This window comes from Ovis aries, chromosome 4 (genome assembly GCF_016772045.2).
Source record: "Ovis aries strain OAR_USU_Benz2616 breed Rambouillet chromosome 4, ARS-UI_Ramb_v3.0, whole genome shotgun sequence".
Lineage (NCBI taxonomy): Eukaryota > Metazoa > Chordata > Mammalia > Artiodactyla > Bovidae > Ovis > Ovis aries.
Window position 1 is genome coordinate 46,310,318 of NC_056057.1, and position 26,352 is coordinate 46,336,669.

At 36.6% G+C, this 26,352-nt stretch overlaps 1 protein-coding gene and 1 non-coding gene across 3 annotated transcripts in view; both read right to left on the bottom strand.

Annotated features, from left to right (window-relative positions):
* RELN (reelin) overlaps window positions 1–26,352 on the bottom strand; it is a 536,122-nt gene that overhangs the window by 152,519 nt on the left and 357,251 nt on the right. For both annotated transcript variants that reach the window (XM_004007831.5, NM_001306121.1), the window contains 3 exon segments: window positions 24,394–24,627; window positions 23,533–23,694; window positions 18,993–19,229 (listed from right to left, as the gene is read on the bottom strand). In XM_004007831.5, the coding sequence (XP_004007880.2) occupies window positions 18,993–19,229; window positions 23,533–23,694; window positions 24,394–24,627 (633 nt within the window).
* Window positions 15,817–15,889, bottom strand: TRNAW-CCA (transfer RNA tryptophan (anticodon CCA)). The gene has a single exon. It is a non-coding gene; the product is annotated as a tRNA-Trp (tRNA).

Genomic DNA, 26,352 nt, shown 5'->3' on the forward strand with positions numbered 1-26,352 from the left:
TTCGTTCCCTCGGCATTCATTTCTAAGCTTCTGTTCTCCAATATATATTTTCAAGTGGCCTGTCAGACTATTTCTAGCAACATTCTAATAAGTACATGTGGATGACACTACTGGCCTCTGAGCTTTCTCATTACTTCATACCATCTATTCTCACATAGAAGCTACAATTATATTAAAAATATGATTACATCACCCTCTTGCTTCAAATTACTTACTGAATTCTCATAACCCATAACACACTGGTGCTTCCCAGGTGGTGCCAGTGATAAAGAACCTGTCCACCAAGGTAGGAGGTGTAAGAGAGGCAGGTTTGATCCCTGGGTTGGGAAGATCCCCTGGAGGAGTGCATGGAAACCCAGTCCAATATTCTTCTCTGGAGAATCCCATGGACAGAGGAGCCTGGTGGCCTACAGTCCATGTGGTCACAAAGAGCTGGACACGACTGAAGCGACTTAGCATATAGCATGCACAATGGTTAGGATAAAATCCAAAACTTCTCTATTGCTCTATGAGGCCCTAACATAATCTAGTTCCTTGCCTGCCTCGGGACCTTTGATCCTGCCGTTCTTTCTACCTGTCGTGGTTTGCTTGCACACTTTCACTTCAGGATCTCTTTCTCATTACTCCGAGGTCTCTACACTCTCAAGAGGGCTTCCCTAAACATTACCTAAAATAGTCTCAGTTTCCACTTATGCCACCAAACAGTCCATTCCTTTATCCTCACAGCAATTGTCACTATCTGGAATATTATCACAAATTTGTTCATTATTGTTTTTTTCCTCTAGAAAATAAGCCCCACAAACAAAGGACTTGTCTATCTTCATCTTCAGTACCAAGTACTATACCTATAGGACAAATAGTGCCTATAGTGCAATCAATAAACAGCTGAATATATGTTAGCCCATCAACGAATAGAAATTTCATGTAATGAAATCCTCATGGAGAAAAAACCTAGTAAATAGGATTTATTTTAGAAACTCATTTATAAATCTATTTGGGAGTATATTCAATTACATTGCTTCCCTTGTGGCTCATCTGGTTAAGAATCTGCCTGTGATGTGGGGTTCAATTCCTGGGTTGGGAAGATCCCCTAGAGAAGGGAAAGGCTACCCACTTCAGTATTCTAGCCTGGAGAATTTCATGGACTGTATAGTCCATGGGGTTGCAAAGAGTCAGACACGACTGAGCAACTTTCAATTACATTATCAATTTTATAGAGGTATTTCCTTAGGCACTGAAAATACTTTTTTCAGAGCTGTTGAAAATAATAGTAACTTTTCAGGTTGTCACTCAATGTATTAACCTTATCTATCTGCTAACCTTCCTAATCACTTACTGTGAAACGGTATTTAAAATGGCTCTTGGGAGTGAGTTCACTCCAATTGATTTTCTTCAGCAGCAAAATTTGAGTTGATTTATTCTTTTTAATAGTCTTTGTAAAAAAATAATCCCAAGAATACTTTAGGATTACTGATTAACAATTTAAACTGACAAAATTTCGATATAAATTATAGGCTGATGTTCAATGAAAGAAAAATCCTGAAGATATATACTTGGCTGTTATTTTTATTCTATAAGCAGATTCATTTTATAAAGAGATAGCCATAAATTTTGGAGAAGGCAATGGCACCCTACTCCAGTACTCTTGCCTGGAAAATCCCATGGATGGAGGAGCCTGGTGAGCTGTAGTCCATGAGATAGCTAAGAGTCGGACACAACTGAGTGACTTCACTTTCACTTTTCACTTTCATACATTGGAGAAGGAAATGGCAACACACTCCAGTGTTCTTGCCTGGAGAATCCCAGGGACAGGGGAGCCTGGTGGGCTGCCGTCTATGGGGTTGCACAGAGTTGGACACGACTGAAGCGACCTAGCGGCAGCAGCAGCCATAAATTTTTCTTGTGAGCTAAGAGATCAAGGCTATCCAAAGTTTCAGAGGGGCACTAACCCAACCTCTCCTTTGTGAATGTTTACAAATGACACATCTCTTATATTAGTATCAGGCAACCTTCTTTGCCTCATGATTATTTTTATGATTCCAGTCCAAAGGAATAAACATTAGCATGTAGGAAAGACTCTTGACTTTTAACGTCTGCAAACACATAAATCCTATTTTGAAAAATTAACCAAAAAATAGCAGAAGAAAAGGTTGAAGTGAAATGAAAGTTGCTCAGTCACGTCCAGCTCTTTGTGACCCCATGGACTAGAGTCCACGGAATTCTCTAGGCCAGAATACTCGAGTGGGTAGCCTTTCCCTTCTCCAGGGGATCTTCCCCACCCAGGGATCAAACCCAGGTCTCCCACATTGCAGGCAGATTCTTTACCAGCTGAGCTATCAGGGAAGCCCTAGAAGAAAAGGTAGATCTCATTAAAACATGTATGGCCCACTTCTTGCTAAATGTATATATCAGGTGTGTGCAAGCATGAGCTCTGAAGGGATTTCTACTGATCAATTAGGAAATCGTTTTATGTTATCCATTACTACACATTATTGCTGATAATGATTATCATGATTCTTATAACTTAGAAGTACCTTGACTACTTTATAGCTCTTCTTATATAGCTTAAAATACATTTCACTCATTGTTCAGTTCTGTTATATTATTATGTAAGAATTTATTATTGATTTTCTTCAATGTTAGTAGAGCTACTGTACTATTTTCCATTTCTTATTGGAAGTGAATTGTATTTAATTTGTATTATGAGATGAACAGGCTTTTAGGATTCTTTTGGGCTTCCCAGGTGGTGCAAGTGGCAAAGAATTCGCCTGTAACACAGGAGACATAAGAGACGCAGGTTCTATCCCTGGGTTGGGAAGATCTCCTGGAGGTGGACATGGCAACCCACTCCAGGATTCTTGCCTGGAGAATCCCATTGGCAGAGGTACCTGACAGGCTACAGTCCATAGGGTCACATAGAGTTGGACACGACTGAAGCAACTTAGCATGCATGTACACACTTTTAGCCTGAGCCTTAGGCAACTCTTGCTTCTTATAAAATATACAGCTTGCTTTTTGTTGTGCATGCTTATAGGTGCCCCATGAGATATGAATATATACTTTTTGAATGTCCTGAACTTGTAGCCATTGGTCCACTCCCTCTGACCTGGGCCACTCATCCTGCAGCTGTCATCCTTCTTTTACAAATCAGCTTCCCTACTCTCCAGGCTGACCATGTCACCTGGGGCTGGGATGATTTGGGAGAATGACATTCTAACATGTATACTATCATGTGAATTGAATCGCCAGTCTATGTCTGACGCAGGATGCAGCATCCTTGGGGCTGGTGCATGGGGATGACCCAGAAAGATGTTATGGGGAGGGAGATGGGAGGGGGTTCATGTTTGGGAATGCATGTAAGAATTAAAGATTTTAAAATTTAAAAAATAAAAAACTAAAAAAAATTAAAAAAAATAAAAATAAAAAATAAAAGGCTTCCAAAGTCTTCTCATTACAACATTGAAAGTGAAAGTGAAAGTGAAGTCGCTCAGTCGTGTCTGACTCTTTGCAACCCCGTGGACTGTAGCCTGCCAGGCTCCTCTGTCCATGGGATTCTACAGGCAAGAATACTGGAGTGGGTTGCCATTTCCTTCTCCAGGGGATCTTCCCAACCCAGGGATCAAACCCGGGTCTCCTGCATTGCAGGCAGACACTTTATCCTCTGAGCCACCAGGGAACATGTATACCACAAAAAACATCACCCTCTTTTTCCTCATGCCTTTTGTCATTCACAGCTAGTTTCATTTCTTGCATGTTTCTGTTATATTCTCTCTACTTTCACTACTTCCTTTAGGAAATTTCTCTTTTAAAAAGTGGTCCTACCAGGACTGGAGCCAGTGATTCACTTGTATATGCAAAAAAAAAAAAAAAAAAAAAAAAAGGACATATTGGGTAATATTATATAACTTCTATTTCTACTGCCCATGAAAGTTACTAGCAGACTCTTTCAACATTTCTACAATACATCTCTTTTATTTCTAAATCTTCTTTTAAATGAATCTCCTTTTCCTCAGGCATAATTAAAGAAAAAAATGGTTTTTTCTTAGTTCATCTTATCAACTTTTACTTTTTTTCTAGTTTTATTGAGATATAATTGCCATACACCACTGTATTAGGTGTATAACACAATTTGATATACATATATGTTGCAAAATGATCACTGCAATAAGTTTACTTAACATCTATTACCTCACATAGTTACTAATTTTTTTCTTGTGATGAGAACTTTTAAGATCTACTCGTTTAGCAAGTTTCAAATATAAAATACAGCATTGTTAACTATAGTCATGCTATTCATTATATCTCCAGAACTTTATCTTGTAAGTGAAAAGGTTGTGCCTTTTGATAACTCAACCCATTTTGCCCACCCCTTTCTCCCCACCTTTGGCAAACACCAATCTGTTCTCTGTATCTATAAGTTTGGATTTTTTCAAGGTCCATCCATGTTGTCACAAATAGTTGAATTTCCTTTTTTATGGCTGAAAACATTCCATTGTATCTACCACATTTTCTTTATCATACATTCACACACTGATGGACACTCTCATTGTTTCCATGTCTGGGCTGTTGTAAATAAGGCTGCCACAAACATGGGCAGTACAAATATATTTTCAAGATAGTGATTTCATTTTTTTTCAGACATATACCCAGAAATAAAATTGCTGGATAGTATGGAATTTATTTTTAACTTTTTGAGAAACCTCTATATAGTTTTTCATAGTAGATACACTAGTTTACATTCCCAAAAACAGTGCATTGGATATCCTTTCTCCAAATCCTTGGCAATACCTGTTATTTCTTATATTCAATAATAGCCACTTTAATATGTGTGAGGTGAAATCTCCTTGTGGTTTTGATTTGTCATTTCCTTGATTACTGATGTTGAGCATCTTTTCATGTACCTGAGAGAGACAATTCCTAGGCAGACTGGTAAGAAGTTCAGGGTTCCCAAGGAGGAAAAAGGGGTCTGGGGTTTTCAAAGTGGAGATTGGGGGTCTGGAATTCTCAAGGAGAAGAAAAGGACAAACATTCTTTCCTCTGCATTGCTTCAGTTCAGTTGAGCTCAGTCGCTCAGTCATGTCTGACGTCTGCAGCCCCATAATTTGCAGCACGCCAGGCCTCCCTGTCCATCACCAACTCCCAGAGTTCACTCAAACTCATGTCCATTGAGTTGGTGATGCCATCCAGACATCTTATCCTCTGTCGTCCCCTTTTTCTTCGGGCCCCAATCCCTCCCAGCATCAGAGTCTTTTCCAATGAGTCAACTCTTCGCGTGAGGTGGCCGAAGTATTGGAGTTTCAGCTTTAGCATCATTCCTTCCAAAGAAATCCCAGGGCTGATCTCCTTCAGAATGGACTGGTTGGATCTCCTTGCAGTCCAAGGGACTCTCAAGAGTCTTCACCAACACCACAGTTCAAAAGTATCAATTAGTCTTAGTTAGTTACACAACTCAGTTTAAACTCTGTCAGTTCAGTTCAGATTAGTCGCTCAGTCATATCCGACTCTTTGCGACCCCATGAACCGCAGCACGCCAGGCCTCCCTGTCCATCAGCAACTCCCGGAGTCCACCCAAACCCATGTCCATTGAGTTGGTGATGCCATCCAGCCATCTCATCCTCTGTCATCCCCTTCTCCTCCTGCCCTCATACTTTACCAGCACACCACAGTACAAAAGAATCAATTCTTCGGCGCTCAGCTTTCTTCACAGTCCAACTCTCACATCCATACATGACCACAGGAAAAACCATAGCCTTAACTAGACAGACCTTTGTTGACAAAGTAATGTCTCTGCTTTTTAATATGCTGTCTAGGTTGGTCATAACTTTCCTTCCAAGAAGTAAGCGTCTTTTAATTTCATGGCTGCAATCACCATCTGCAGTGATTTTGGAGCCCAGAAAAATAAAGCCTGACACTGTTTCCACTGTTTCCCCATCTATTTCCCATGAAGTGATGGGACCAGATGCCATGATCTTAGTCTTCTGAATGTTGAGCTTTAAGCCAACTTTTTCACTCTCCTCTTTCACTTTCATCAAGAGGCTTTTTAGTTCCTCTTCACTTTCTGCCATAAGGGTGGTGTCATCTGCATATCTGAGGTTATTGATATTTCTCCCAGCAATCTTGATTCCAGCTTGTGCTTCATCCAGCCCAGTGTTTTTCCTGATATACTTTGCATATAAGTTAAGTAAGCAGGGTGACAATATACAGCCTTGACGTACTGCTTTTCCTATTTGGAACCAGTCTGTTGTTCCATGTCCAGTTCTAACTGTTGCTTCCTGACCTGCATATAGGTTTCTCAAGAGGCAGGTTAGGTGCTCTGGTATTCCCATCTCTTTCAGAATTTTCCACAGTTTATTGTGATCCACACTGTCAAAGGCTTTGGCATAGTCAATAAAGCAGAAATAGATGTTTTTCTGGAACTCTCTTGCTTTTTCCATGATCCAGCGGATGTTGGCAATTTGATCTCTGGTTCCTCTGCCTTTTCTAAAACCAGCTTGAACATCTGGAAGTTCATGGTTCACGTATTGCTGAAGCCTGGCTTGGAGAATTTTGAGCATTACTATACTAGCGTGTGAGATGAGTGCAATTGTGTGGTAGTTTGAGCATTCTTTGGCATTGCCTTTCTTTCGGATTGGAATGAAAATTGACCTTTTCCTGTCCTGTGGCCACTGCTGAGCTTTCCAAATTTGCTGGCATATTGAGTGTAGCACTTTCACATCATCATCTTTCAGGATTTGAAATAGCTCAACTGGAATTCCATCTCCTTCACTAGCTTTGTGCGTAGTGATGCTTTCTAAGGCCCATTTGACTTCACAGCCTAGGATGTCTGGCTCTTGGTGAGTGATCACACCATCATGATTATCTTCATCGTGAAGTTTTTTTGTACAGTTCTTCTGTGTATTCTTGCCACTTCTTCTTAATATCTTCTGCTTCTGTTAGGTCCAGACCATTTCTGTCCTTTATTGAGCCCATCTTTGCATGAAATGTTCCCTTGGTATCTCTGATTTTCTTGAAGAGATCTCTAGTCTTTCCCATTCTGTTGTTTTCCTCTATTTCTTTGCATTGATCACTGAAGAAGGCTTTCTTATCTCGTCTTGCTATTCTTTGGAACTCTGCATTCAGATGCTTATATCTTTCCTTTTCTCCTTTGCCTTTTGCTTTTCTTCTTTTCACAGCTATTTGTAAGGCCTCCTCAGAGAGCCATTTTGCTTTTTTGCATTTCTTTTCCATGGGGATGGTCTTGATCCCTGTCTCCTATACAATATCACGAACCTCCATCCATAGTTCATCAGGCACTCTATCAGATATAGTCCCTTAAATCTATTTCTCACTTCTACTGTATAATCATAAGGGATTTGATTAAGGTCATATGTGAATGATCTAGTGGTTTTCCCCACTTTCTTCAATTTAAATTGAACTTGGCAATAAGAAGTTCCTGATCTCAGCCACAGTCAGCTCCTGGTCTAGATTTTGCTGACTGTATAGAGCTTCTACATTTTTGGCTGCAAAGAATATAATCAATCTGATTTTAGTGTTGACCATCTGGTGGTGTCCAGTTGGTCAGTTGTGTCCAACTCTTTGTGACTCCATGGACTCTACCATGCCAGGCTTCCTTGTTCTTCACCAACTCCTGGAGTTTTCTCAAACTCATGTCCATTGCGTTGATGGTGCCATCCAACCTTCTCATCCTCTGTAATCCCCTTCTCCTCTTGCCATCAATCTTTCCCAGCTTCAGGGTTTTTCCAATGAATCTGCTCTTTGCATCAGGTGGAGAATGTACTGAAGCTTCAGCTTCAGCATCAGTCCTTCCAGTGAATATTCAGGGTTGATTTCCTTGCTGTCCAAGGGACTCTCAAGAGTTTTCTCCAGCACCACAATTTGAAATGATCAATTATTTGGTGCTCAGCCTTCTTTATGGTCCAACTCTCACATATGTACATGATACTGGAAAAACCATAGCTCTGACTAGACAGACCTTTGTCAGCAAAGTAATGTCTGTGCTTTATAATACACTGTCTAGGTTTGTCACAGCTATCTTGAAGGAGCAAGAGTCTTTTAATTTTATGACGGCAGTCACCATATGCAGTGATTTTGGAGTCGAACAATATAAAGTCTGGCACTGTTTCCATTGTTTTCCCCATCTATTTGCCATGAAGTGATGGTATCAGATACCATGATCTTAGTTCTTTGAATGTTGAGTTTTAAGCCAGCTTTTTCACTGTCCTCATTCACCTTCAAGATCTCTTTAGTTCTTCATTTTCTGCCATTAGGGTGGTGTCATTTGCATATCTGAGGTTACTGATATTTCTCCTGACAGTACTGATTGTTCTTAGAGCTTCATCCAGCCCAGCATTTTACATGATGTACTCTGCACATAAGTTAAATAAGCAGGGTGACAATATACAGCCTTGAAGTACTCCTTTCCCAATTTGGATCCAATCCATTTTTCCATGTCTGGTTCTAACTGTTGTTTCTTGATCTGCAAATGGGGTTCTCAGGATGCAGGTAAGGTGGTCTGGTATTCCTATCTCTTGAAAAAAATTTCCACCATTTGCTGTGATCCACACAGTCAACGGCTTTAGTGTAGTCAATGAAGCAGAAGTAGATGTTTTTCTGGAATTCTCTTGCTTTTCCTATGATCCAACAGGTACTGGCAATTTCATCTCTGGTTCCTCTGTCTTTTCTAAATCTAGCTTGTACATCTGGAAGTCTACAGTTCATGTACTGTTGAAGTCTAGCTTGAAGGATTTTGAGTATTACCTTGCTAGGATATGAAATGAGTGCAACTGTACAGTAGTTTGAACATTCTTTGGCATTACCCTTCTTTGGCACTACCCTTCTTTGGCACTAGAATGAAATCTGATCTTTTCCATTCCTGGGGCCACTGCTGACTTTTCCAAATTTGCTGGCATATTGAATGCAGCACTTTTTTCCCCAAATACCAATTACTGAAGAGACTGTCCTTTCCCCACATGTTCTTGTCTTTTTTGTCAAAAATTAAATTATATATGCATTGGTTTATTTCTGGGCTCTCATTTCTGTTCTGTATTGATCTATGTGTTCTTTTTATGCCAATACCACACTGTTTGATTACTATAACTTTGTAAAATTGTTTCAAATCAGGGAGTGTGATACTTTCTGCTTTGTTCTTTCTCAAGATTGCCTACTTGAAGTCTTTTGTGGTTTTTATACAACCACTAGAACTGCTTGTTCTATTTCTGTGAAAAATGAGATTGGAATTTTGATAGGGATTGCACTGAATCTGAAGATGGCTTTGGGTTGTATGGACATTATAATTATATTAATCATCCCAGTCCATGAGGACAGAATATATTTTCATTTATCTGTGTCTTTTCAATTTCTTTCATCAGTATCTTACAGTTTTAAATATACAGATCTTTCACTTCCTTGCTTAAACTTATTAAAAGATATTTTATTTTTTCTGATGCAATGATAAAGGCAATCATCTTCTTAATTTTTCTTTTAGGCAGTTCATTGTTAATATATATAAATGCTATTACTTTTTGTTTATTACTTTTATATCTTGCAACTTTGCTGAATCTGTTTATTAGTTCTAACAGCTTTGGTGGAATCTTTCATTTTTCTACACGTAGTACAATCACATCACCTGCAAATAAAGACTGTTTTACTTACTCTTCTCGGATTTGAAAACTTTCGTTTTTCTTGCCTAACTTCTCTTGCTAGGAATTTCAGTACAACTTTGAAAAAAAGTAATGAGAGTGAGGATCCTTGTCTTAGTCTTGATGTTAGAGAAGATGCATTCAGCCTTTCATCACTGAGTAGATTTGTCATATATGGCTTTAATTATGTTGAGATATGTTCCCTTTATGGGCATCCCTGGGACAGTAAAATTCAGACTTAAATTGAAGAAAGTAGAAAAAACCACTAGATGATTCATATATGACCTAAATCAGATCCTTTACGATCATACAGTAGAAGTGACACATCGACTCAAGGGATCAAATCTGATAGAGTGCCTGAAGAACTAGGGACAGAGGTTTGTAACACTGAACAGGAGGCAGTGATCAAAACCATTCCCAAGAAAAAGAAATGCAAAAAGGCAAAGTGAGGAGGCATTACAAATAGCTGAGAAAAGAAGTGAAAGGCAAGGAGAAAAGGAAAGATATAGCCATCTGAATGCAGAGTACCAAAGAATACCAAGGAGAGATAAGAAAACCTTCCCCAGTGATCAATGAAAAGAAACAGAGAAAAAGAATAGAATGGGAAAGACTAGAGATCTCTTCAAGAAAATTAGAGCTACCAAGGGAACATTTTATGCAAAGATGGGTACAATAAAGGATAGTAATGGTATGGACCTAACAGAAGCAGAAGATATTGAGAAGAGGTGGCAACAATACACAGAAGAACTATACAAAAAGGATCTTAATGACCCAGATAACCACGATGGTGTGATCACTCACCTAGAGCCAGACATCCTGGAGTGCGAAGTCAAGTGGGCCTTAGGAAGCATCACTATGAACAAAGCTAGTGGAGGTGATGGAATTCCTGTTGAGCTATTTCAAATCCTAAAAGATGATGCTGTGAAAGTGCTGCACTCAATATATCAGCAAATTTGGAAAACTCACCAGTGGACAAAGGACTGGAAAAGTCAGTTTTCATTTCAATCCCAAAGAAAGGCAATGCCAAAGAATGTTTAAACTACCACACAATTGCACCCATCTCACAAGTTAGCAAAGTAATGCCCAAAATTCTCCAAGTGACGCTTCAATAGTAAGTGAACCATGAACTTCCAGATGTTCAAGCTGGATTCAGAAAAGGCAGAAAAATCAGAGATCAAATTGCAAACAACCTTTGGATCATCAAAAACACAAGAGAGTTCTCGAAAAAGATCTACATCTGCTTCACTGACTACACTAAAGCCTTTGACTATGTGGATCACAGCAAATGGTAGAAAATTCTTCAAGAGATGGGAATATCAGACCACCTGACCTTCCTCCTGAGAAACCTGTATGCAGGTCGAGAAGGAACAGTTAGAACCAGATATGGAGCAATGGACTGATTCCAAATTGGGAAAGGAGTACTTCAAGGCTGTATATTGTCACCCTGCTTATTTAAGTTATATGCATAGTACATCATGTGAAATCTAGGCTGGATGAAGCACAAGCTGGAATCAATACTGCCGGGAGAAATATCAATAATTTCAGATATGCAGATGACACCACCCTTATGGCAAAAAGTGAAGAGGAACATAAGAGCTTCTTGATAAAAGTGAAAGAGGAGAGTGAAAAAGTTGTCTTAAAACTCAACAGTCAAAAAAACCAAGATCATGACATCTGCCCACATCACTTCATGCCAATAGATGGGGAAACAATGGAAACAGTGACAGACTTTATTTTCTTGGACTCCAAAATCACTGCAGATGGTGACTGCAGCCATGAAATTAAAAGACACTTACTCCTAGGCAGAAAAGCTATGACCAACCTAGACCGCCTATTAAAAAGCACAGACATTACTTTGCCAACAAATATCTGTATAGTCAAAGCTATGTTTTTTTGAGCAGTCATGTATGGATGTGAGAGTTGGACTATGAAGAAGGCTGAGTGCTGAAGAATCAATGCTTTTGAATTGTGGTGCTGGAGAAGGTTCTTGAGACTCTTCAACTGTTAGAAGATCAAATAAGTCAATCCTAAAGGAAATCAACCCTGAATATTCATTGCAAGGACTGATGCTGAATCTGAGGCTCCAATACTTTGGCCACCTGATGTGAAGAACCTACTCATTAGAAAAGACCCTGATGCTGTGAAAGACGAGGGCAGGAGGAGAAGGGGGCGAGAGAGGATGAGATGGTTGGATGGCATCACCAACTCAATGGACTTGAGTTAGAGCAAGTTCCAGGAAATGGTAAAGGGACAGGGAAGCCTAGCATGCTGCAGTCCATGGAGTATAAAGAGTCAGATATGACTGAGACTGAACAGTAAGACCTGGTAGCTCAGCAGGCACATAATCTGCCTGTGGTGTGGGAGACCTGGGTTAGATCCCTGGGTTGGGAAAATCCTCTGGAGGAGGGCATGACAACCCACTCCAATATTCTTGCCTGGAGAATCCCTACGGACAGAGGAGTTTGGCCAGCCACAGTCCTTGGGGTTGCATCAAGTCAGACAAGACTGAATAACTAAGCACAGCAGAGCAGCATGTTCCATTTGTTCCTACTTTGTTGAGAGTTTTTTTTTGGTTTTTAATTAAAAACGGATGTTGAATATTGACAATTTTTTTTTGCATCTATTGAGATGGTCATATGATTTTTATCTTTCATTTTGTTAATGTGTTGTATCACTTGACTGATTTTCATATGTGGACTCACCTTTGTATCCCAGGAATAAACCAAACTTGATTATGATATATATACTTTTAATGTGTTGTTAGATTAGATTCACTAATATTTTACTGAGAATTTTTGCATCTATATTTATTAAAAATTTTAGCCTGTAATTTTCTTTTCTCATTACATTCTTTCTTAGTTTTGCAGTCAGAGTTGTGCTGGCCTTATAAAATGGGTTTGGAAATATTCTTTTTTTACTTTTTGGAGAAGTTTAAGAAGAATTGACATTAATTCTAGAATGTCTAAGAATTAGATACCAGTGAAGTCTTCCGCTCCTAGGCTTTTGTTTTCTGGGAGGTTTTTGATTACTAATTCAGTCTCCTTACTAGTAATCAGTCTGCTCAGATTTTTTATTTCATCATGATGCAGTCTTGGTAGGTTGTATGTTTCAAGGAATTCCTCCATTTCTTCTAGATTGTTCAATTTGTTGGCATATAATTGTCCTTAATGGCCTCTTATGATTCTTTACTGTTCTGTAGTTGTTATGTTTCCTTTTTCATTTCTGATTTTATTTGAGCCTTCTCTCTTTTCTTGGTAAGCCTAGTTAAAAATCTATCTATTCAGTTTTTTTTTTTCCAGAAAACCACCTCTTAGATTCACTGAGCTCTTCTATTATCTTTTTAATCTCTGTTGCATTTATTGCAACTCTGATCTTTGTTATTTCTTTCCTTCTATTAACTTTGAAATTATTTTGTCCTTCCTTATCTAGTTCCTTGAAGTACAAAGCTAGGTTTATTTGACATCTTTCTTATTTCTCAATGTAGTCTTTTATTACTATGAACTTCTGTCTTAGAACTGCTTTGGATCCATCCCTCTCTTTTTCTTTTTGCCATGTTGCAAGGCTTGCACAATCTTAGTTCTCCAACCAGGGACTGAACCTGGGCCCTTGATAGTCAGTGTGGATTCCTAAGCAATTGACCACCAGGGAATTCCCATTCCATATGTTTTGTTATGTTGTATTCCCATTTTCATTTGTCTCAAGACATTCTTTAATGTTTCAACCCATTGTTTAGTAGCACATTGTTTAATTTTCATTTTTGTGGATTTTCCAGTTTACTTCTTGTAATTGATTTCTAGTTTCATACCACTGTGGTTGGAAAAATTGCTTGACATGACTTCAAACCTCTTAAATTTGTTAGGACTTGTTTTGTGGCCTAATATATGCTCTAACCTGGAGAATGTACCATGTGCACTTGAGGAGAATATGCAGTCTTCTACTTTTGGAAGCAATGTTTCATAAATGTCTGTTAAATCTATCTAGTCTAACTTGTCTTTTAAGTTCAATGTTTTCTTACTGATATTCTACATGAATCCAATATTGAAAGTAGAGAACTGAGTCCATTCCTATTCTTGTATGCTGCTAAGTCGCTTCAGTCATGTCCGACTCTGTGCGACCCCATAGACGGCATCCCACCTGGCTCCCCCATTCCTGGGATTCTCCAGGCAAGAACACTGGAGTGGGTTGCCATTTCCTTCTCCAATGCATGAAAGTGAAAAGTGAAAGTGAAGTCGCTCAGTTGTGTTCAACTCCTAGCGATCCCGTGGACTGCAGCCTACCAGGCTCCTCCATCCATGGGACCTTCCCAGCAAGAGTACTGGAGTGGGTTGCCATTACCTTCTCCATCCAGTTGCCAACTCGGCAGCTGTTGATTTTTCCCTCATGTCTGTTTATATTTGCTTCATATATTTAGGTGCTCCTATGTTGGGGTGCATAAATATTTACAAACGTTTTATAGTCTTGTTGGGCTAGTAACTTTATCATTATGTAATATCTATCTTTATCTTTTATTCAGTTCAGTTCAGTTCAGTCGCTCAGTCGTGTCCATCTCCCTGCAACCCCATGAATCGCAGCATGCCAGGCCTCCCTGTCCACCACCAGCTCCCGGAGTTCACTCAGACTCACGTCCATCGAGTCAATGATGATCTCCAGTAGCATATTGGGCACCTACTGACCTGGGGAGTTCCTCATTCAGTATCCTATTATTTGGCCTTTTCATACTGTTCATGGGGTTCTTAAGGCAAGAATTTATTAGAGTCTGCTTTAAGTCTATTTTGTCTGATATAAGTATAGCTACTCCTGCTTTCTTCTGGCTTCTGTTTGTATGGAATATCTTTTCCCATCCCTTTGAGTTTGTGTGCTATCTTAAAGCTGAAGTGAGACTCCTGGAGGCAGTATATAGTTGGGTCTTGTTTCTTTTAATCCATTCAGCCACTCTGGCTTTTGTTTGGAGAATTCAGTCCATTTCATTCAAAATAATTTTTGAAAAGTTTGGACTTAGTAAAACTTACTATTGTCATTGTGTTAATTGTTTTCTGGTTGTAATTTCTTTCTTTTGTAATTTTGTAATACATTTCTTCCTTTCTTCTCTTGCTCTTTTTCTTCACGATTTGATGATTTTCTATAGTGAAATGCTTAGGTTCCATTCTCTTTATCTTTTGTGTATCTATTCCAGGTTTTTACTTTGCAGTTACCATGAGGTTTATATAAAATATCTTATATATATAACTGTTTAAGTTGATAACAACTTAAGTCAAATGAATACTAAAGCTCTACATTTTAAACTTCCCCCACTATGTTTCATATTTGGGGGTCATAATTTACACATTTTTATCTTTTCATTAACAAATTATTTTAATTATAATTATTTTTACTACTTTTATCTTCTAACCTTTATACTAGATTTATAAGTGATTTACCTTCCACCACTACAACATAAGGCTTCCCAGGAAAGAACCGACTCTCCAGTGCAGGAGACATAAGAGACATGGGTTTGATCCTTGGATCAGGAAGATCCCCTGAAGGAAGGCATGGCAACACACTCCAGTATTCTTGTCTAGAGAATCCCATGGACAGAGGAGCCTGGTGGGCTATGGTCCATAGTTGTCACAAAGAGTTGGACACAACTGAAATGACTTAGCAAGCATGCAAACACTACAACATGAGAGTGTTTTGAATTTAACTATATATTTACTTTTACCAGTGAGATTTATTCTATTACATGTTTTCCTGTTATCAATTAGAGCCATTTTGTTTCAGCTTGAAGATGCTCCTTTAACACATTTCTTGTAAAGCCCATCTAGTTGTGCTGCACTCCTTTAGTCTTTCATTGTCTGGAAAACTCTTTATGTCTTCTACTAAAACCAACTGCCAATTCTAATATGCTATAATGACCATCCTCTCACAGTTTTACACATTTTGAAACTAAAACTCTACATTAAAAAAAATAAAACTCTGCATAATAAACAGCAATTCCTTCCCACCTGTGTACTTAAGCTAGTCTACTAGATAAGACAGAGGAATGTAAATGTGCCTTGGTATTATCTCTAATGAGGTGAAGTCGCTCAGTCATGTCCGACTCTTTGCAACCCCATGGACTGTAACCTACTAGGCTTCTCTGTCCATGGGTTTCTCCAGGCAAGAATACAGGAATGGATTGCCATTTCCTTCTCCAGGGGATCTTCCTGACCCAGGGATCGAACCCGGGTCTCCTGCATTGGAGGCAGACGCTTTAACCTCTGAGCCACCAGGGAAGCCCTCTATTATCTCTAATAGCATTGGTCAATTCACGTTTAATAAACATCAATTAAAATAATTCCCTTAGTGATCTTAAAATACATGGAAGGGGCTTCAAAGACTATCTTTAGAACATAAAGCAGACAGAGGTTCTGATTTCAGAGACTATGCATGGAAGAAAGGAAAGTACTACAAATAATTAAAAGCAATTTATTTCCACATGGAAAAACGTGCTCTAATATGACACACTGTAAAGTGATTTACAGCATATTGACTGTAGTTCTTCTAATGAAAAAGCAATTGTCCAGGTTTTCCTTGGAGAACACTCTCAGTAACAGGAATCCATGCCCATGGAAAGTCATGAGTTAGAAAATGAGAACCAAATGAACTCACAGCTGGGAAAAGCCAACAATAATTAATTTAACACCAGTCATTTGTGGCAAACATGTACACATTTCAAAATTTCCCTTGAGAGAAGCAAGGTCATTGAAGGCCAGAGGCCACATATTTGAACATGTTCAAAAAATTTTTACTTAATAAGATAACATGCTCCAAAGGTTTTACATTAAAAAAGAAAAAAAAAAAACAACTTGTTTTAGGACTAGGGAGTTACAATAAATAGTTGGTCAATATCATCATTTGAATTTTAATATTGTAATAAGTGTTTCTGAAAAACATCACTAAAGTGAGTTCACACTGAACTTAGACAATATATTCCTCAACAGCAGCAGAGAGAAAATGGTGTCATTAAAAGAGGCTTTATTCTGATTCATTGGCTAAGAAAATGGGAACAGTTTGAAACCTTCCATGTTGTTTCATTTTAATGAGTAGAGAGCATTTTTCATGTCCTTATTAAAGCGGTTAATGTGTTTCTCTAGTCTCATTATCACCACCAGAGTATACTCTCTGTTGTTTCATAACCAGGACAACTCCTTTTCGTTTCAGAGAAGATCAGAAAGTCAAATCTGATTGCTCACATGTGGCTGTTAATAAAACTCCTATGGTGTTGCTCAAGGTGCCCATGGGGATTGTACAATTATTTATATTTTCTTACGGCTTTCTATAATTACTGTGATTGTACTTTCACAAAGTAAATGTATCTCCACCAATTAAAGCGGTGGTGGGTTAAGAATATTCATCAGGCTTGTGTGAAAGAATATTGTTCTTAGGGTTTTGATCAAAGCACAGAAATTAAACTGCTGTTATCATGCATTCAACCCAAGTGTTAAATTAAAATGCTCAGCAACTTTGGAGTTTATTTGAGCAGATGTGAACTATTTATGAAAAAATAAACATGATACAGGACTTGCATTCGTGATATGATTCTTTGTTGTATTAAAAGTGCTGGAAAGAAAAACTGCTAAACAAACTTGGGGGATACAGTTTATGATATAAGATCAATTTGGATGGTGGTTAATTCAGGTCAATTTAAAATTTCAGAATCATAAAATTCCAAGAACTCTCATTTTGCTTTACATCTTTGTATCTTATTTGCTTCACCCCTTTATTTTCTTTGAAGACTGGGACTAAGAAAGAACATGCACAAAAACAAGCATCTGAGGCTATCAACTAGAAAATACAGAATATAACCTTTTATATTTTGTCATATAGAAATTTCATTTTATCTAGTTGGACAGTGTTCACAGCAAAAGTGATCAGCTGTACTTCCATTCCATTAGCTGTCATTTTGATGCTAGAATTTCAGCCTGCTGTGTGAGATGTGACTGTCCATGCACAGTTCCCATCAAAGGTAATTTTATGTGCAATGGTGTGTAAAATTTACCTCTAATTATGATAAGGTCACTGATGGGTCATTTATGATTTGCTCTCTGGAGACAATTGCAGTGAATAGCTTTTGGTGAGATTCATCTGGAGAAATTAAATTGGTCTGACCATGACTCAAGAGAAAGTAAAAGACTCAGAAAATTATTCTTCAATCATGCTTATAGTTCTAAGGGAACCCAGAGAGGGGTAGTATGCACAATTATGAAGGCTGTGAGTTTTGAGATTTTACAGACCGGAGTTTTAATGTAGCATCTCTAAGCCTAGAAACTCCTACCTGATCGGGCTTCTGCACTTCTCTTGATTTCCATTTCTGACATTTGCTCCCTCATCCCTGAGGCTCCAGCACCACTGGCATCAGTTCAGTTCAATTCAGTTCAGTCACTCAGTCATGTCCGACTCTTTGCGACCCCGTGAATCGCTTCCTGATTTTTGAACATGCCACAGTCGCTCATGCTATGGGAGTCTTTGCACTACAAAGGTTCCTATAGCTGAATGCTCTTCCTTCAGGTCTTCAAGTGCCTGGAACTTCCCGTTCTTTCACTTCCCAATTGGTGGAATGCATTGTATCCACTCTCTGAATTACCCAAACATAGCCTCCTCCTAGATATCTAAAGTGGCCACCTCCTGACTCTAGTTAATCACTATTGTGTCATCCTACCGATGTTTCTGAAGTACTAATCACAGTCTTAAATTATTCATTTACCACTTACTGTATAATTAAGTTTGCATATGATCATAGGGAGAAACAAATCTAAGAATGAAAGGTATCTTGACTAAGAGATTCTACAATCTTGAAACTCCACTGACATTAGCTATACAAGTCACTGGTCCAATCGTGATAAAAGTAATTAGCCTCCAACTAAAATAAATTAATTTTAAAACAAAGGAGATCTTAGTAAACAAGTCAGGGATGGAAAAACTTCTTGGACTTTATGTAAGACAGCATGAAAATAAAACATCTCATGAGAAATTTTATTAAAATAGTCATTAAAGTGATTTCAATTTTCACTGTGATCATGATGGACCACCTTGAAGGGAGAATAGGTTAGTCACTTTAGATATTCACACTTGGTGAAGAGGGTTTTTATGTGTAATGCTGGGAAAGTAAAAATTCAAGATTAATAAACACAGTAAGATTCATCTTTAAATCTATCACTATTTTGTTTTCAGTCTTCTTTCCCAAGATAACTTACTTATAGACATAATAATGACTTTTCAAATGGTTCATGTTCAATTAATACAAAGACTAAGTGCTAGATGGATTGGAAGGTCATCTTTGTGTTTCAATCCTGAATGCAAAAATGTAACAACCAAGAACAAAGATGAAATCCTTACCAAAGGGTCCAGTCATGGCCACAGTACGGCTGAACATTTCCAAGGTAGAATCCCAGAGACTGAGTGACCTCCACAAGATTGCTGAAGTCAAGACTAATGCTGTTGAAAAGTACAGATGTCATGATAATCTCATCAATAGCCCATACATCCTCTCCCTGGGAAGAATGGTATGGTTGCCACCATCTGAACTGAATTCCAAACTGTCTTGCATCATCTGGTAATTCTACAGAGATTATTCTAAAGCAGAAAACAGAAGTAAAAATTTGGATTATTTTGGTGTCTTAAAATACAAACATTTATAGCAGGATCTTGTTTTCTGAAGCATAATATTTGAAAAAATAATTCTCTCACTATGACAAACATTTTTGAGATTTTCCAGTTTCTTGTCTGACTGCAACAAAGTCTTCTTGATACATCCAAAAATATGACTCCTTTCACTCAGTTGTGAGACACTAACCCAATAAAATACAGTTGTCAATGTGGCAAGATTCGCCTAAGTCTGGTAAAGAATATTGGCAGCTTGTTACACACATTATAGTTTCGGATTGGTAGGAACCATGGCACTTTCTCATTCCCATGAGTTTAGCATAGTGTGCGAGGTCGCTTGCTCTGTCATGGTGGCTATGACAACAAACCTGTATCTGACAAATGGGGAAGAAAATTAAGAATAATATCTAATTTCCAGGAGCAATCATTGTACACAGCAGCAGGAACCATACATTAATTGCCACTGCAATGACATCTGCTTGAAAGCTCCATAAATCACAGTACCATGCTGCTCACATCCATACACAAGGTGAGATGTGAAGCGAATGGCAAATGGAACATTTATCTCCATCAATGTACAATTAAACACCAGGAGAGTTGTCTGCGTTAACACACACTGAAAGGACTGAATCTTTTTCCTACTGAGCAAAGAAAAACTCCCTAAGGCAGGTAACTAGTTGGATAACTTAGAAAAAAATTATTTAAAAACTTCAAAGTCTAAGTCTGGATTTACTGAAAAATTAGATTGATTTTCATATTTGTATTATGTTCATTTTTTAGTTATTACACAAAGAAGCATTAAATCACATCTTGAAAATATAATTTTTGTGTACTGAAACTTTTAAAAATAAAGTATATTTTTCTTTAAATAATCTGTTCATGAAAATATGGGGTGGAATAACCTGATTACAATCATTGATGATATAAATAGTAAAAAAGTGGTAGGACTTTTTGAAATGTGAGTAAACAGACTTTTTAAATAGGATAAATCAATGTTTAAATACAGAAATATAAACTAAAAAGCATTTCTTAAGCTAAAAAGACATAGTTACCATAAGTTTATTATTTTTAAGTACATAATTTGCTAATATTTTAACCAATGTGAGTTTATTAAAGAATAAAATTTAATTTATTTCAGTAATCCTCACTTTATTATTTCTAAATATTTATTAAATAATTAAATATTATTTATGTCAACATAGCAAAGAAATAATAAAATAATCAAACTATATTCAAACTGGCTTAACAATAAAAATATCACACATTAATTTAATAATGTTATTGTATTAGCATTGTTATCACAAAATTATAATTTTTATATTAATAATTTTAAAAGCAGGTATTATTCTCTCTGATGAAACTATACACAATGTTAAAAATTAACAAATGAGAAGTAGAATTTCTCAGGAAATTTTAAAGAAAATAAAGTGTATATGTGTGTGATAACAGTAATTGAAGTGACCGATATTTTCATCAGCAGAGATGTTAAGACTGTGAGTCTGTAATCAGACTCTTGGCACCTAATGGTTGACAACTTTGCAGCTGCAGGGAAGGTATTTAACCTCTATGTGCTTCAGCATCTTCATCTGTGAAACTGGGATAATACTATCCTTAAGGCAAAGTCATAGACTTTCTGTTTTTCACTATTTTATCTTGGCACCTAGAATCTGGTATCTGGTATATAAAAAGGACTTAATAAATTCTTTCTGCATAGAATAAGCACATATTATCAGTATACTCTGATAGAGATTCAAACACAAAGGCAAAATGAGGTTAAAGATTTTCTTTTAGGTTAAGCAGCTTTTAAGTGACAATGCCAGGGTATGGATCTAGTGAACATCGCTCTAGAGTCTGTATTCTTTATCACTACATTATATCTTCAGGTAGGGTGGGAGTCTCTGTTTTTCCTACTCTATACCTATTACAGTAACTGGCTAGTAAAGCTATGGAACCATTTGATCTGACTATTCCTAGATGAAAACCCAGGAATTTAAGTCAACTTTCTGTTTCAAGTTTCCTTTTTTGGATATGTACTAAGTTCATGGATTTCTTATAATCAATAATCAAGACAAAAATAAAATATTGTTAGACTTTATAATTTTAGAATAAAAAAACAAGCCCCATAATTAAGAAAAATCTAGAATAATATAAGTTCCACCAACAATATAAAGTTTTATATTAATAAGAATGCCAATTAGTTTACAAGACAGTCTAATCAGTTAGAGTTAAAAGATTAACTCAGATATATACAGACTTTAACTTTTATAAATATAAATAACAAGCAGAACTCTTCGTTTATTGAGAGAACTACAGGTAAGCAAATTATTAGAAATCAGCTAGGAATAACAGTAGTTAGCCAACTAGCATATCTAATAGGGATCACACTTCATTTTCTAACAATCATGGCAGAAAGGGACAATATGAAATTCACAGCAATTACAGATAGCCATTTATACTGAAGAAAACTCAGCAAATGGCTGAAGGCATGAAGATATAATTAACTGTCTTATGGCAAGTTTACATGGTCTGTATTATTTATCATATAAAATGTAATTTAGTATCTAGAATATATCAAATTCTACTTCTGCTATGTTACCCTTTATTAATATTTATATAAGAGGAAGGAAGAGTCTCTTGGACAGAGGCAATATATATAAAATGAAAGTATTCTTGGTACCACTACCATATTCTCCATTTAAAAAAAATCTCCACTCTGATCTTAATCTTTCAAGCTGTGCACATACCTAGTGTTGAAAAGCCACCTTGATTCTGCTTAGAAGAAAAATGTTCCTGTCAAATGGCAGGCAAGATTAAACGTACCTTTGCAATAGCACATTAAATCTATAATTATTTTTCATATCAACAAAGATTAATTAAATTTCATGCCTCAAATTGATTACTGAATTTGAAACTATCTTTGTTAGAAAAAAATGTATTTTAGGCCAATTTAACTTAGGACAATGATATTTTCTTCACGCTTTCATTATTTTTTATTACCACCTTGAGTTTTGCTAGATTTTCTTTTAATGCTCATTATGGAGAGTCTACAAAATGTTTCTTTAGGATTCATATGTCTCTACTGAGTGAGAACATTGAGTTTAGTCTTGTGCCTACCCCTAGAGGGAATAGATTCAACACATTCGGTGCATTCTTAAATTTTATAACATATAATATTTACTACTCATAATAGTTGTTAAATACTATCACTATTACATGCTACCTCATTTTCTAATGAAAATATCAATAAAAGCTCTCATGTATTTGCAAAAACTTAAATATAGGGATAGCTCTAGACAACACTTCAAAGTATATAAAATCATCATTGCCCCTGTTTTTTTAACTATGATGCCAGTGCACACTTTCAGTGCCCAAAGTCTCAACTCTTTCTCACATCTTTCCATGTTTAACATGTATATACTTACAGGAAGGCAAACTTTATTAGCTCTTTATATTTGACAGTGGATATAAGCCACAGGGATACCTACTCTAGTGCTATTTTAACTTTCCCATCTTCCTCTTCTGCTATTTTAAAGGAATTGCAGTCAGCAGGTCAAAAAGTGTTCTAGAAAAGGAGGTGACCCTTTGGACATATCTGAAATTGTATCACAAATGGTGATTATCACTAGCCAAAGATGGCTCTGCTTCAAGTAAAACTTAAATCTCACAATTGTGATTGTAGACTGTAAAATATATAAGCCAAAGAAAAATAGAAGTGGCCTGAAGAAAGGGCTTTAAATACAGCCTCCACTCCATCTTTGCCAGGTATGCTATATATGCTAGAAAAATATCTTTGTACTTATAACTCAATTATGCTACATGCAAATTAAAAAAAATCAGTCATAAGATTTTATGAGTTATCATCTCATATGATTTATTATAATTTATCATATATTGCTGAGAAATATTTGTCAACAGCATTTATAATTTAATACTATATTAAAATCTTTTCTAATAGTTTGTACTATAGTTGAAAAAGGGCTTCCCCAGAAGGGAAAAAAGTGTTAATTATTTTTCTCTTTCCTAGATGTAAAAACATATTTCCCTTAGATACACATTTCAGAATATGAAAATAAATTTTTTCAAATTACCAGAAGTCAGCAGGGCAAATAGATTACAAGAATGTAGCCTGCTAGTTTTTCATTGCAAGAGGCATCAATCTTTATCCCTACCATCTCTCAATGCAGAAGTATCTAGGCTCTTATACCACTTGAACAAAGATTCCCTCAGGAAGGCAATATCATCCTCCCATTTTTTCAAATGCTTTCCAACATACCTGGGCTCATGATAGTTGAGATATGAATAATGTTCCAAGAGTTTCCAAGTTATCCCATTATCATAAGAATAATGTAATAAAACACCTTCACCAGGTTGGTCAGGGGCTTTGCACGTGCTCAGAACAGACTTGCTTCCCAGCCTCAATGTGAACTGGAGAAACCTAGATATGAACTGTCTATAATTAGTGTGCATAAACATTTAAAACATTCATTGTGGCTTTTAAAGAATTTTGAACCAATTTCAATAAACTACTCAAAAGCTGTAGGTTTCCATTCATCCCTCTTCTATAAAATGTAAGCAATTTCACTAAGATATATATGAATACATATAGAAGATGCGGTCAATACATGCATTTTATAGACATCTATTTATACAAATATAACCATATGTTTACACATATTTGTATACTATATACTTGTGTATATACACTTAAAATGTCAATCAATCATTTTCTTGCTACATTATTAAGCACTGGGGGAAGGGAAGATGTAGGGTAAATCTAATCAGCTTCTGCAAGCTGCCAAATAAATAAAACAACATAAATAATTAACTAGCCCTTGGCTTAAGAACAGTTTTGATGCTAACATTTTATATTTTAAAAAAATCTAGTCAGTCATTAGTATCTTAAAATCATAGTGAGCCTTTTAATTTATTAAAAACTAGGGCAAATTAACCCTATATAAACTATAAGCTTCCTCTCATCTTGACTGAAAATCAGAAGAGATATATATATATATATACACACACACACACACACACACACACATACACTAGTAACAACAAAAAAAGAAAATTAATAGATATGAATTCAATCTTTGCTATCTTATTTCTGTATGTATTTCATTCTGCCTTAACTCACCTGGATTGTGAGCTGTCAAGGAAAGATGTGATTAACTGACGCCTCCCATCTTTGTTGAAAACCAGGGCCTTACCACTGGCCAAGACACCACAGCCAAAGCTGACTTCAGCACCACGGATAGAGTAAAAATTATGGTAAGATGAGAGCCTGGAACTGCCAAAGCTTTCAGAAATAAACATTGGGAATGTCTGGGATGCCATCTCACAAGCTGGGCCAGAAAATCCAGGGTCACATCTGAAAGAGACCATGAAAATAAATCCTAAACGTTAGTCCTTTCAGAGATTTCTTTATTTACTTTAGGCATGAGGAAATCCAGAAGCCAGTATTTGAATGAATGGTGAGCAAGGCTTATTTGTTTTTGGAGAATACTGAATTTGAAGACTTGATTTGGGAGAAGTTACTGTAAATACTCCAAAAGTATACAGTCCTGCTGTAAAACAAAATTATGATTAAAACATTTATTTAGCACTTGCCCTCAATCAATGCCAATAATTTACCTGCAAATGTATCTATATTTGTGCATATTTCCAATTTAAAATCTTTGTAAAAGTTATATTATGTGTATGCAATTTTATTCACAATGATGTTCATTAAATTTATAAAAGAAACATTGTAGGTAAAATACTTCTATAGGATATCTAGAATAAATTTCCTTTAGAAACAAATGTAAAAATACATGCTTTGTTTTTTACAGTAATTACTGGAAATATTCAGAAAAGATTGGAAAATAAATCTATTTTAGTTTCAAACTGAATTGGCATTATAAAGGGAATGCATACACCCTTGACCTAGATAGATGTCCTTAGCAGAACTGTGTTGTCTCTCAGTGGAATCCCACATTAGCAGTGCTTCGAGAAAAAGCAAATTCCCCCTTCACACACACTACACAACAGCCTGCCTGCTGCCATATAAGGATGTACTGTATGTATGTGAGCTGACTAGAATATAGATACAGTTACCTGAGTCTTCTGTTAGTGACAGAACTCATCACAGATGACTTAATAACTGAATATCAGAAACTTCTTATATTTTAAGGAGTTTGCTCATCAGGAATCAGTTTCAAATTCTTTATTTGTACGGCACTATTTCTTTCTCACAATAATTACATTACCCATTATAAAATTAAATGGGTATCTTTTTGGGTGGGTGGCAGGTTTCTAAGCATTCAAAAATTTCTAAAACCTGAAACAAGCCTTTTATTTTTATTTATTTATTGAAATTTTAATTGAAGTATATTTGATTTATAAGGTTGGGTTTGTTTTGGGTGTGCATAAAAGTGATTCAGATATATATATTGCTTCTCAAATTATTTTCCATCATGGTTTATTACAGGATATTGAATACAGTTGTCTGTGCTATAGAGTTGGTCCTTGTTGCTTATCTATTTTGTATACATAGGGTGTATCTGCTAGTTCCAAACTCTTAATTTGTCCCTCCTCCACTGCTTTTTCTGTTTGGTTACCATTAGTTTGTTTTCTATGTCTGTGAGTCTGTGGAACATATCTTTTATAAAGCAAGTGTACCAACAAGGTGATATTATAGCAACACTTACAGACTACTTCATTAGCACAAATGCAGAAACTGAGATCTATGCCAGCCTCACAGAGGGTCCCTGGAGTATATGAATGTCCTGAAATCAAATGCGAAATTTTATATGTATTGGATATTCCTTGGGAGGTTTAAGTTATCATCATTTTATCAAAGAGGCTGCATCCTAAAAGGCCAAGAACTATTGTAGCACACAGATAAGGTTGTCTTGGCATTAGGGATGGCAGTGGAAAAGAAAACCAATATTTACAGAGCAGGTAAATACACCTCAAACAGTTTACTTCTTTCTCAGGTTATCCCTTTGACTTAGTCCAACTCTGAATAGCCAAGAAGTTTCTAAAAAGGATAAAAGTCAGCTAAAGAGGATACATTTTTAACATTGGAAAACAATATGGTTTACCATGGCCACAA